The sequence below is a fragment of the Microcebus murinus genome, chromosome 26 (genome assembly GCF_040939455.1).
Source record: "Microcebus murinus isolate Inina chromosome 26, M.murinus_Inina_mat1.0, whole genome shotgun sequence".
NCBI classification, from domain to species: domain Eukaryota; kingdom Metazoa; phylum Chordata; class Mammalia; order Primates; family Cheirogaleidae; genus Microcebus; species Microcebus murinus.
The window spans coordinates 10071134-10085103 of NC_134129.1; the positions used below are offsets into that span (position 1 = coordinate 10071134).

General features: G+C 33.8%; 1 protein-coding gene across 15 annotated transcripts in view; it reads right to left on the reverse strand.

Moving 5' to 3' along the window:
* Positions 1 to 13970, reverse strand: part of ADGRL3 (adhesion G protein-coupled receptor L3) — a 780724-nt gene that overhangs the window by 102155 nt on the left and 664599 nt on the right. For all 15 annotated transcript variants that reach the window (XM_075997934.1, XM_075997936.1, XM_075997926.1 and 12 more), the window contains 2 exons: positions 7625 to 7834; positions 3573 to 3793 (listed from right to left, as the gene is read on the reverse strand). In XM_075997934.1, the coding sequence (XP_075854049.1) occupies positions 3573 to 3793; positions 7625 to 7834 (431 nt within the window). The remainder of the gene's footprint in view (positions 1 to 3572; positions 3794 to 7624; positions 7835 to 13970) is intronic.

Genomic DNA, 13970 nt, shown 5'->3' on the forward strand with positions numbered 1-13970 from the left:
GCTTCTCAAAGTAAAATTATGTATGCTTTGTGTGTACGTGTTTTGTACATAATAATAAATTCAACAGCCCTAATAACATTTCATAGAAAACACATCAGTTAGAGTATATCTAGAATAAAACCAGTGAATGTAAAATAGCTGGCAATATTTCTCTGAATTCTGCCTAATTCCAGTTTGTTTTAGACTGTGTACTGTATATATTTGTATTTAAAAATCAATGTAGGGTACAGGAAGGTAACATTAGCAAACAAATGCGAGATAGCAGAGTTTCATGAAAAATGAGTCATATTTTCAGTAGGGAGTAGGAAACGCCATATGAAATAAAAGAAATAAACAACAGTAACAGAAACTGGAACAATAAAGACAGATTTGATAATAAGGAACAAGATACACAATTCTATATGCAGAAATCTTCCAAGTAGCGTAAAAATTCATTGCTTATATTTTTCTTTGGGGAGATGTTTTGATTAAACCCTATGGAGACATGATCCATTCCTTTTTCTTCTTAGGTAAATACTAATGACTGAATAATAGTTTTCTTTTCAATACCTGATTCTTCAATGGGCAAAACAGCACTGTATAGAGAATGGGTTGGATGAATTCCTGAAGGGTAGAAGTTAAACATTTTTTTCCATGTACTCTCAAGGCCTTTCTGTGGATAATTTACTTATAGTATACAAAAAACAAGATACTAAAATGCTTTATGCTTACCCGTGAAATAATTTTAATGTAATTTTCTCTATAGCTTTTCTCTCTCTTTTCCACATATCCTCCCTTTTCTCTGTATCTGTTTTGCTTCTCCTCATGTTGAGAAAAATCATAATCACAAAACTAAATAATTATTAAGGTTTGTTTTAAATCACTGCCTAGGAAATAAATTAGCCTCTTTTCCCACTCAGTAACAATGTCAGTTAAAGAGAGCTTCCAGTCATGCATGGTGGAGGAAATTAAAGCAATGATGGCCAAAGCTTTAACAAAGTCACAAGAGACTACACATTATTGATTCTAAGAAAAGACAGATTACTACTATCCAGAAAATGACATCGATCTCAAAATAAACGACTAAAACACAAAGCAAACAAGCTCAGTCAGTTCAGTAACAGGAAAATTTGCAAATACCTAAAGAGAAAAAAAGTTAACATAAAACAATAACAATAAAAAGCAAATGAGGAACTGTGGGACAGCAAAATTGAACTATTTAACAATATTTGAAATAGTATAAGGTCACAAATGACTATATCACTCAACTTAATTTCTTAGTGGGAAAATACATTAACCAAATGATCTAAGGGGAATGACTGCTAATGGATTTCTTTTGAGTTGATGAAAATAGTCTAAAACGAGACAGTGGTAATGAGTGTATAACACTGTGAACATCCTAAAAGCAATTGAAGTGTATACTTTAAAAAGTGAAATTTGTAGTATGTGAATTATATCCATAAAAGTGTTATATATATTTAAAAAAAAAAAACTGTGATCAATCTAATGCCCTTCCCTAAGATGTCTTTAGTGGCAACCTTGGATAATATATATTTTTGTCTAATCTTCGTCTGTTCCACCATCATCATAGAAATTCACAGAATGAACTCTGACTTGACTACAACTCAGAAAGGTTAAACAATAGTTGTTGTTAGCTACATTTAGAGTTCAGACACATGGCTTTATATAGCCTGTTACTATAGTCAAGAAAAAAAAAGAAACAACTCAACAGAATTAGATGGTCTTCTTTTTTAACTGCACTGTTGGTGCCCAGGCACCAACACGTGCTATTTTAACCATGCACCCACTAACTCTGTCGTCCTCCCCTTGTTGCTCCCTCTCTGTGAATCCTCACTTCTGGGAAGCAAAGTGCATTCTTGATAGCACATTCAGACTGCTATTTGCTGGTGGAAAGTCATGAAATTTGGCTTACTAACTTTCATACAAATTGAAGTTATCTAAGCTCATCTGAGCCTTCACTGCTACTTGGAAATCTTTTTAGTAATGTCTAATTGGATCCTTAACACATTTTCCATAGTGTTCATTTCAAAGCTTTTCAAATCTCCCGTGTTCTCTGAATGTGACCTCACCTATTCACTCGACAGAAGTCGGTATCTTTTTCTTACTTGATGGAAAAGATCTCCCGCTTCAAAATTGAACTTTATCTGTCCTACACAGATAAAGTCGCTTCAGAAGAAAAAGGTAATTTTACTACCATTACAAAAAATATGATAGTTTATTCGAAATAAACCTGACTCGGTTTATCACACATCTGCCACCATCTAGCTCTGTCACTGTGGGCAAGGCAACTAATTTATCTGGTGCTTGATTTTCTCATCTATAAAATTAATGCCATGGGCTTGGTGAACTCTGAGGCCACTTTTCAGTACTAAATCAAGGTTTTCCTAATCTTGTGTTTAATCTTATATCTTTCTACCTCCCGGACCTTTCCCTTTCATTCAGCCCATATATATTGAATACAAATGAGGCGTAAGGTATTTTCTCTCCATTAATCTCCTCTTATCAACTCGATTCTTCTCATTCTAGACATGCTTAAGACTTCATCTTTTAAAATCTTCTTTCATTATTGTTATCACATAAGTTATTTCACCATTTTTCAATCAAATGACTTCAGGGTGTAAAGGATACTTGAAGACTCTACCTTCTTACTGCTAATTTGTCTCTTCACACCTTCCAATTTGGCTTCTGCTTCCAACACTTTCTCAAACTAGTTATTGCAAAGGTGAAATGATTTTTTTCCTCCATGCTTATCCAACTTGAATTATCTTAGAAATAAAACACCACTGATGGAATTTTGAAACACCATCTTGAAATTTTCTTCCTACTTTCCTTGAACCTGATACTCTTTCTAAATTCTCTTTCTAAGGCTCTGCTTGCCTCTTCTCTTTCTCCACTTTGATTTTTTTCTCCTGGGGCTACTGAAACTTTCGTTCATTCTGAAAATCTCAACTGTTATATTTATGTAGATTACAAAAATATTTTTATCTGAACTCCTTTCTAATGTGCTGGACATCTCTCTCAATATATCTCACCAATTTAAAGTTATGTTGAAAATAAAATTCATCACTATACCCCAGCACCCACGTAGGAGAATAACGGAGAAACACAACTATCCCTGCTCCTATAGTCTTTCTGTTAATGATATAGAAAGGTGTCCAGTGACTACAACTGACATTGTCAGGAAGAAGAGAAGCAACCAATGTCAAGGACTGCACTGTCCTTTGATAACACACAGCTTTTCACATAGCTACTTCTTCATTTGACAAATGTTCCAATAATCTGAAAAAATATGTCAAGTATCATCTCTTTATAACAACTCACGATTATGATGCAGGTATGAAACAATTATACTGCTTTAAAACAGCATAATTCTGAGTCTTAAGTTTTTTTTTCTTTTTACATCATAACCAAAGTATAACCATGGACTGAATTATACCCATTCGCTGCTCCAGTTCCTTCATTTATTGCTATGAGGTAAAATAAAGACCTTAGCTTCCAAGAAAATACAAAGGTTTTATATTTCAACTAGATTTAAAAAGAGATAAAAGAAAGAAAGGAAATAATATACTCACACTTTATCTGTTCCATAACTCCTGTAGTCTACTGCAGCCGACACAGCCACAATGAGTGCAGGCATCCCATAACCGACCAGATAAAAGTATTTCCTACGTGAATGTTCACTCTCAAAAACCTCCACCAGCATGATGTATAGCTGCACTCCCTCCAAGAACATCCAGGTAAAGGCAGCCAAGAAGAAGAAGTGTAAGAGGGCAGCAAAAACAGCACAGGCAATCTAGGAAAAGGAACAAATAATTCACTTAAATAACAACCACATGGAAAATTTGTTCACTGCTGTAAAAGCAAATTAAATATTTACCAAGACTAACTTAAAGATAAGTCTGCAAAACATACTCAGGAGAAGATTCTTAAACTATAGATATTAAAAACTAATATAATTAAATATAAACTATCTTTGAAAACATCACTTAACATTAATAATGGCTTATGGATGACAGCATAGCATTAGAATGAGGAAAAACGATAACATTCAGGAAAAATTCTAGTAAGAGCCTATGACTAGTTATTACTGAGGTTAAAGATTTAAAAATAGATCTCAAGACATTATTTCTCATGGCCATAATTAGGTGTGTGCTAACATAGTAAGTTCTTTAATTGCTAATGAAAGAGAAATATTAAAATTAAAGGAAATAAAAGCTCTTAGAATTAAATAGCATAGTCAATTTCAGTCTTTTATGATGAGATTATTAATTATTAGCAATCACTTATTTATCTCTTTCCTGTCTTGTTTCAAAAAGGCTTTAAGTCTAATCCAAGTAAAAAGAAAGAAAATTAAAAAAAATAATAAAAGAAGGGATGAAGAAAATAAAAAAAAGAAAAAATTAAAAAAGGCTTTAAGGTGACTTTGGAAAGTTTGTGCTACACAGGTATAATCAGAACTAAGTGGGAAAACTAATTTTGCTTTCAAAAATGTATTCTTTTGTAAATTAGTTTTTAACTACTAATAAATACTGGTTCTGAATGAAAAGAAAATGGATGTGGTTAAAGTTAAATGCTCCAGAAGTGCTTTCTTTCTCCGATTTTTTGTTATTGTGCCAAATATTGGTCTAGACAAGCTTGTCACAAACAACAAAAAAATGCTAGTCAGCCCTTATTTTTGTATAATTTCTAAGGTACTACAAGTTTCAGCTGACTATCTATTAATTTCCTATTCTTATGTCAGTTCCGGAAATTCTCACTCCTTTGGCTTCTTCCTTTTTTATTGGAAGTCCTGACTAAAATCTATAGCTCCTACCAGAAAAGATCAAAAAACTTTTAGAAATTATCAGAGTAGTATAGATTCACTGATGGGCATGATCCTTAAGAAATGAGACACAGGGCAGTCAGCTTCCCCAGGTTAGAGAGATGGCAATGAAGGAAAGATGAGGAAGTTGAGTGTCTGCAAAATAGAGAGAAATCAAGTCCTGAACACTATGTGGGGTGCAGAAGAGGACACCTCCACAGTAGTAAGAGTAAAGACAAGTTTTGCTGAGCTGCACTTCACCCATGTTTTTCCCATCAATCATTGTTCATTATATTACTTGTCAGAATTCAGTTTGTGCAGTATGCAATGTTTGGTGGAGTTTTTCAGACCATATGTAACATCAGGAAACAAAAATAAGAATAAGGTTTCTAAATGAAAAGAAATCACACAGTATTTGAATTGCAAGCTAACAAGAGAATAAAATGATATCTTCTTAGAAAATAACACAATTTTCCACTTCTTGCATTTTAGAGTTAGAATTTCAACTATTAATTTTTGTTATCATAAGGCTTTACTTTTTGGAGAAAAGAAATGTGTACTTTGATTGCTTATTCATAGGTATGCATTTATAGGAAAAGCTGTCACATTAGTATATGATACCCAATTAAAAATATAACCACCATAATTGTACCCTTCGCAGCCATTAATCATGAATGTGTAATCACAAACATGAATCCAAGTGCATTTTTATTGTAAAGTACTCCATACATATGGGCACACACCACAGAATAGCATTAAGTGAATGGACTATTTATAATGTTTATAAGTCTTCTAAAAAAATGAAAGTTTTCTGCTCATTTGCAGTTTTAGTCATGAGAACAAACTTGTACCATGTACATATACCTTAAGTAAACTAAAACTGCATCTCAAAAATTGTTAAGTTGGCATAAAATCTGTATTATATATTAGATATCATCTGTTATTTATATCTCCTGTTTGGTTTTACCAAGAACAGTTGTTTACTGTAGTTCCTTTTTTTTTTTCTCTTTTTTTCCCTTCTTCTTTTCCTTCCCTCCTTGATATGACTAAATGTAGATAGTAGTAAAATATGAAATGGGCACTTAAAGATGTGACGAGAAGTCAAGCAAATATAAAGTACCAAAGAAAATTTGGGAAGAGTTCATCTATTCTAAAAATTATCTGCAGCTTGTACTACTTTACAAAATATGTCCGTTAGAAAAACTCTTTTTAGACATGCAGATTTTAATTTAGTGTCTGGGTTTTAACGTCTATTATAAAGCTTATAAAATAACAATTATCTCTGTTAAGAAAAGATATTCCTCCATTCTCTAAACAATTTAATTAAACTTCTTCAACACTTAGCTGTGTGACTTAAAAAATGAACAAAATAATGACAAATACAGTTATTTAGAAAGACAAGTTTTAAAACAATTTCTGAAGCAGTGTTTCACATCTCACTGCAGATAGGAATGCAAAATGGTACAGCCACTTCTGTGAGGACAGTTTGGCAGTTTCTTACAAGACTAAACATACTCTTACTATACAATCCAGCAATTGTGTTCCTTGGTATTTACCCAAGGGAGCTGAAAATTTATGTTCACACAAACACCTGCACATGAAGGTTTATAGCAGTTTTATCATAATTACCAAAACCGAGAAGCATCCAAGATGTCCTTCAGCAGGTGAATGGATAAACAAACTGTGGCACATCATATAATGGAATATTATTCAATACTAAAAGTAAATAAGTTATCAGGTAATGAAAATATAGAAAACAAACTTAAATATATATTACTAAGTGAAAGACATCAATCTGAAAAAGCTACATATTGTATGATTCTAATTATATGGCATTCTGGAAAAGCCAAAACTATGGAGACAATAAAAAAAAGTCAGTGGTTACCATGGGTTAGGAGAAAAGGAGGGATGAATAGCAGGAGCACAGAGAATTTTCAGGGCAGTGACAATATTCTATATTATGCTCTAAGGGTAGATTTATGCCATTATATATTTGTCTAAACTCATAGAACGGTACTACATCAAGACTGCACCCTAAGGTAAATTATGGATGCTGGGTGATAACGATATGTCAGTGTAGGTTCATCAATTGTCACAGATTGTCACTCGCGCGGGGGGTGGGGGTGGGGGGGGCGATGTAAATAATAGAGAAGGGTATGCATGTGTAGGGGCAGGGGTATGTGGGAAATCTCTGTATTTTCTGCTTAATTTTGCTGTAAAGCAAAAACTGCTCTAAAAACCAAATCTCTCTCTATAAGAAAGTATCTACCTCTCTCATATCATTCACTGCTTCTTTATATATTATATAGGTGTGTGTATATATATATATATTTTTTGAGACAGAGTCTCGATTTGTTGACCAGGCTAGAGTGAGTGCCGTGGCGTCAGGCTAGCTCACAGCAACTTCAAACTCCTGGGCTCAAGGGATCCTCCTGCCTCAGCCTCCCAAGTGGCTGGGACTACAGGCATGTACCACCATGCCCGGCTAATTTTTTCTATATATATTAGTTGGCCAATTAATTTCTTTCTATTTATAGTAGAGACGGGGTCTCACTCTTGCTCAGGCTGGTTTCAAACTCCTGACCTTGAGAGATCCTCCCACCTCGGCCTCCCAGAGTGCTAGGATTATGGGCGTGAGCCGCCGTGCCCGACCATTCACTGCTTCTTTATGACAATGGGACAGGAAAAATGGAAAACTGGGTAAGATCTGAAAATGAGTATTTGTCTTAGATAATGGGAAGAGAATGAATATTTCTGGTATTGGCAGTATGGGAAAGCTGGAAGTGGAGAAATTCTTTACTAGTATCAACACAGGTTGCTTACGGGTTGATCAGTTCTGTTGATCCCAATGAGGAAGAGCAGCTCTGCTACAAAAAGGCTGATGCAGAGGTTCTTGTGGATGGTGTTACGGTCACTCTGGAGCCCGCGGAAAAAGCAAAATGTGAAGATGCAAATCAGGAGACAAACAAGGGACAGCAAAATTCCAACCCACGTGATCACATCCAGAAGAAGGTCATGGACCGCATCACTGTGCTGGAAACACAACAAAAAAGTCATAAGTTGCACTTATACATAACCATTTATAAAGTTTTATAAGGACCTGGATTCAGGAAACATGATTTTAATAATGCATGAAGTATCCTCCACATCCACCATGAATAAAATAACTTAATTATTTGAATTTTCTATTCCATAGATAAAGCATTTAATCTCTTCTCTGAGGTATAAATCAGTTTGATATTCAGAGATGACAATGGTGTTTACTCCTTTTTTAGCTACATATATTTTCAGAATACAAGGAGTTGAAGCAGACCTACTTAATTCTGGCCAAAGATTTCTAAGTAAAACTTTTTTAAAAAAAAAATTCTATATAACTTTTTAGAATTAAATTTGGACAACCCCTGCTAAAGAATACCATTTTAAAAATTAAGCTATGCACATAGGGAAATGGTATCTCAGCTCACCTAAGGCACATAGGGAAATGGTATCTCAGCTCACCTAAGGATCTTTTATAAAAAACACAATTCCTTTGTCTTATAAATCTTTTATCAGAGTTTCCAAGGTTGAGTCTTATAAGTATGTATTTTTATAAAGATTCCCAGTTAATTCTGATGAATACCCACATATGTGTACCATTTATTTAGTGAGGAGATCAAAAAGAATGAGGATAGTCATTGGATTTATATTCATATTGAATGGCTTAAGGAGATCAGGAAGTTTGATCCTTGAAAGGTTTTGCAAGAATAGAGCCTATTATCTGTAGACAGAAAATAAATATTCGAAATTACTATACCAAAGAGCAGCCTAAAACAGACAGTAGAGCTAAGAAACAAGGAAAAGTTCATGAAAACTTCTGTACTGAAATAGCATGTTTTGGCTCTGTTAGAATAGTACTGTGAGCAACATATTTGACATGTACTGAGTGATCCATGATTTCATTTCTGTCCTTGTTCTGAGCTGAGAAATTGCCTGTCAATTTCTCTTTTCTTTCTAGGATTCTTGAAAATCCCTAAATACCTAACTCCTATCAGTAGGGAAATGCATAAATAAAGGTTAATTTGTGCAATGATATTCTAAAGAATAGCAGAAAATCACTTTACTAGGTTTACAGTTACAAACATAGATACTTCACAAAAATCTAATATTAGATTTTTTTAAAAAAAACAAACAGCAGAAGGATCTACACAATATGATACCATTCATGTAAAATTTTAAAATATACAACTTGATGACATTGATCTTTATGGATATATGCAAAAGTAGTAAATGTATAAACATGTATATGGAAAAATTTTAAGTTGACAAAAAAGAGAAGTGTTTCTGATTGATGATTTTTTCAACTTCTAGATCATACATATTGACTTTTGTTTCGGGATGAAAGCTACCACATTTACTTGTCTTACATTAGCCAGATTTAAAAATATATATAAATATCCAGGCTTCCTATTTTATTATTGTTCAAGCTTCAGGCTTTCAAAGATTCTTCCGAATGCAGAAATTCTTAGAAGCGAGCCACCATGCTGTAACCTGAATCAAAGCACTTCTCATTCTGCCAGGTACGACTTCCCAGTTGTTATTTGACGAAGACCTCAGCTAGAACACTGCCAATGAAACAGTTTTGAAATATTCCTGCATAACTCTTAACATATTTCTCAGAAGGAGCTCCAATCATGAAAGAAAACCACATGAAATTTTGCTTTAACTGCTTTTTTTCCCTAGAGGATACTACTAAAGCAGTGTTGAGTCCCTGATAGCTTAAATTACTTTTCCTATTTGAGAGTGAAGAGTGGTTAGTGCTACCTAGTTCCCTGAACAGAGGGCTATTTTCTCTCTTCTTTGGCTCAAAGGAAAAATGCTGTGATTAAGTATCAAGCACCAATGTTCAGCACAGCAGTCTTTCATAATGGGAAAAATGGTAGGTAGAATACCTTCTCGAATGTATCATAACGACCTAAAACACTAACAAAAAAAAAAAAAAAAAAAAAAGGAAGAAGAAGAAGAAAAGAAAAAAAAGAAAAGAAACCAAAAAAACTCCTGTCTTTGTCTGGGTAGTTGCCTTATTAGAAGTGTATTTACTTTACTCAGTGCCTCAGTAGACCCTTCAAAAACCCCATGCAGAGTTATTAAGAGAAGAATACCCTATCTCAAAATGTCAGTAGCAAAAGTATGTAACACTCAAACACAGAACAAAGAAGCCTAGTGACTCATTCACTTTTCAGGTATGACTGTTGAGCTAGGAAACCATCAACACCAAGCACCTATATGTATGCCATACTGGGAGAGCAGCACCCCTCGAACACAGCCCGACACTTGAATTTTACCAGTAAGATGAAATGAACAATGAGCATTAAATGCTAATAAGAGATGTAAGTATAAAAAGCCTTCTTTATATAATAACAGTCGGCCGTAATAGAACTCTCAGGAGGACGGTGTATGAAAAAAATTAAATGCCCTTCAAGAGAATGGTCAATTAAATAAAACTGTTAGGTATAGTCATAACAATGTGATAATGGATCAGATATTTCTATTTCTGAGCTTCTGTGTTTGTGAACACTATGTAACTCAGTCACCAATAACACTAAACTATATACTATCATGTACCTTGAGAGCATGGATCATATCCATCTGATTAATATTATATCCCAGCACCTAGTACTGTGCTTGACGCACAAAAAATGCTTTAAAAATTTGGTTTTGAATGATTATATTCCTATTCCTCTTAGACCAAATGCCTTAGAGCTGAACCTTTTTAAGTCAGTATAGCTTTAGCATTCATTTGATCACTACATGGATGTTTAATAAGGTAGCAAATATTGTATGTCCAAGACTAAGCTCCTCATCTTAATCTATTCTTCCCCCACCTCCCCCCAAATCTGTTCTTTCCTTTGTTTTCGCCAGTTAAGTAAATAGCAACTCCATTCTTTGAAGTGTTCTGGCCCAAAACTTAGCACATATTTCCAGCAGAATGTCTTGCGGGTCCTACCTTCCAAATCTAACAGATTCTCATCAGCTCAACTGCACCAGCTTGGTTGGAGCCACCAGAATTTTTTTTGAATTGCTTCCTAATTGATCTCCCAACTGTGACCTTACTCCCCCTTCCCTCGATATTCAGCACAACAGAAAGATTCTTTTTAAATACAAGTCAGGCAATATCACTCCTGTAATCAAAGCCTTCAATGCCGCCCATCTCAATGAAAATAAACACCAAAGTGTTTACAAAGGACTACACAGTCCTCAAATCTGCATCCCTGTGACATCATTTCCCATCCTGTCCCTCCTTTGGTTATTCCACCACTGTCAGCCTGCTCCATTGTTTGAATGTGTCAAGGACACTCCAGGGTCTTTGCATTTGACACTCCCTGGAATGTTCTTCCAAAAGATATCTGCATGGCTTACTTGCTGCCCTCCTTTAGTTATTAATTCAAATGTCACCTTCTCACAGAGGGTTTTTCTGAGTCATTCTATCTAAAACACTTTTTCCCCATTCTGACTGTCTCTATTGCTTTTCCTGCATTATTTTCTCCTCAGCACTTACCTAAACTATACATTTCGTTTATTTTTCTTTTCTTTTCTCCTGTGCCCCCCCCACTAGAAATCTTCAAGAGATCAAGTTATTTCATCTCTTCTGATCACCAACACTCCAGTTTCTAGAGAAATGTCTGCAATTCACGTGTTGATTGGATAAATGCATCTCTCTTTAATTGTCCCATCTTCTACAATGGATTTAGATGACCAAGTACAAGTTGTACCTGTTGCCAAATATATGTATTTGGGACCCATAGGTTCCTAAATCATCTGCTCTAAAATTTTTAGTAAAAGATAAAGAAAATCTGAACTGGAGAATAAGAACATTGTTGTATTATAATATCTTAAGATATCCAGTAAATGTCAAGGTATCAAGCAATTAGGAAAATGGAGACGAAAGTATAGACGTAAATAAGAGAAATTTAGGGTAACTTTTGGAGTCTAAAGCCTTGGACTTCACCTTGTCATTCCAATTTACTAATTGCTACCTAGAGCAATGTACTTAAGCTCTTTGAGTATCAAAAGCCTCATCCACATGGGGGTAAAATATCTGAGGGGTCAAATTATTGTGGTAAGTAACTAACATAATATATGTGAATGTAAGAAAGCAAATATTTCTTTATTTAGCTAAAAATATCCTGAAATATTTTCATGTTTAACATGAAATACGTTTTCATGTTTTTCACTTAACTCATCGAAAGTCTATATGAATGATAATGGGAGGATCAGAAAAATAATAAATATAACAATAATAAATGTTATTATTTTAACTTAGGACAACAAACATTATTCCAACCAGTTAATGAATAATCAAATTTCACTTTATAACATTTCTAGTTGAGTTCATATTATGAATAATATTTGTGCTACTGAAAAATTAAGGCCAAATGCCCATGACACCTGAAGAAGGCAGATTTTCACTTTAGAATCTGAATCCCTCCTTTGTTACTGTACAATTGTGCTTATGACTTTTGAATAATAAAACAGGAAGAGATACAACCTCGTCTGTGTATTTTTCCCATACAAAAAGACAAATCAACTACCAAACCAAAGATTTACATTAAACAATTCTTTTTCCAGGATTTGTACCATAGACCAGTATAATATATTGCAAAGTTTGTAATAAAGTTCGAAAAACTTACAAAAAATAATAATAAACAAAAATATCAAAAACTTTAAGGAAATTAGCTTCTTAAGGGAAGATGGGGAGATGTGAGGAAAAATCACAGAGGGGAATGACAGAATGATTCATTAGAAGATAGTTTCAAAAAATTCAAAGATTCCATTCTCTCTAGAAAGACATTTTTATAAGAGTATTTGTTTCTTAGGCTTTCTATGAAGTTTCTATTTCTATGCAAAATGCCAAATATTTTGTAATACCTATAGAAATTTGTAATTTTCCTCTTATTTTTATTTTACTCAATCTGACTTGTCTTTGTCACTCAGCACTCAAATATCACAAATGGCAAAGTGGTGGGGGAGAAAAGAAGGTTTATACAGCAATGTCTTGTGAAAGCCACTTTGCCCATGTAAAACTCTCAAATATCGCAGTAGGTACATTTAATGAAACTAAGGCCAAATTCATGGAATACGGAAATGTGACTTTTCTTTCCTGATTTTTTTTCCTCATTTTTTATTCCCGATCATGCTAGTGACCTCGTGATTTTTAAAAATAGCAATTTGAGTACACTAAGACTTTATGTGGAAATCTTGATATTGTCAAAAAATCAAGTCAGTAAACAAAATAGAGAAATGAATCTTAAAATATTTTTATATTAACTGCATAAGGGTTTCCAAATTGTACACAACCTGTAAGAATTACTTTTGAACCTCTCTGGATAGTTTATTCTTTTGTAAAAATAATTTTATAGAGAAAAGCATTTTCCAGACACTTCTTGAACAATCACCCTGTAATAATTATTAACTGCAGGCCAGTAATTATCAAGAATTTGTTTTACTTTCTGCATAGTAATGTATTATTTTAATGTTGAGCCACATTTGTTAAAGTGTAGTAATATGGTTTTTAAATTGCCTCTTAAACATATCTTGTTCTGAAATATTTGTAATATAGCTATTACTATTAATACTACTATTAATATGAGTTTCTTCTTTTTTTATGGAAACGTATAAGCATTCACTTTATGACTAACATAACCATGGGCATAAAACACTGGTTTTGAATCATAAATTTCAATGAAGGTTGTAGGATTCCAAAAAGCCTATTTTCTGATAAATGTGGCATGAACTCTGTGAAATAAGTTCCTGGCACTGCTCTAACTCCTGGGAGCCAGGTCCTGAGACACAAAGGTCACCCCACAAGCTCTTGGGAAAGTAAAAGGCTTAGTGGTCTGAAGAAATTAGCATTTCCTTTGCAGAACAGGATGAAAGTCACAGTTTGGTAACCCGGTAAGAAGAACAATATGATTGTATTTCTTACTTTTTTTTTTTTTAATAGTAAATTAACCCAAACAACCTACCAACAATTTTCAAATCTGAATTAAATTGAAAAACCAATCTAAATATTTTCAGGCTTTCATTGCTTAAAAGAGAAACACAAGCAAGTATTATAACAGCACACAAAGGCATTCATATCCAACCGTCCTTTGGAGGATAGAACTTATTCAACAAAATCTCTTTGATTTCA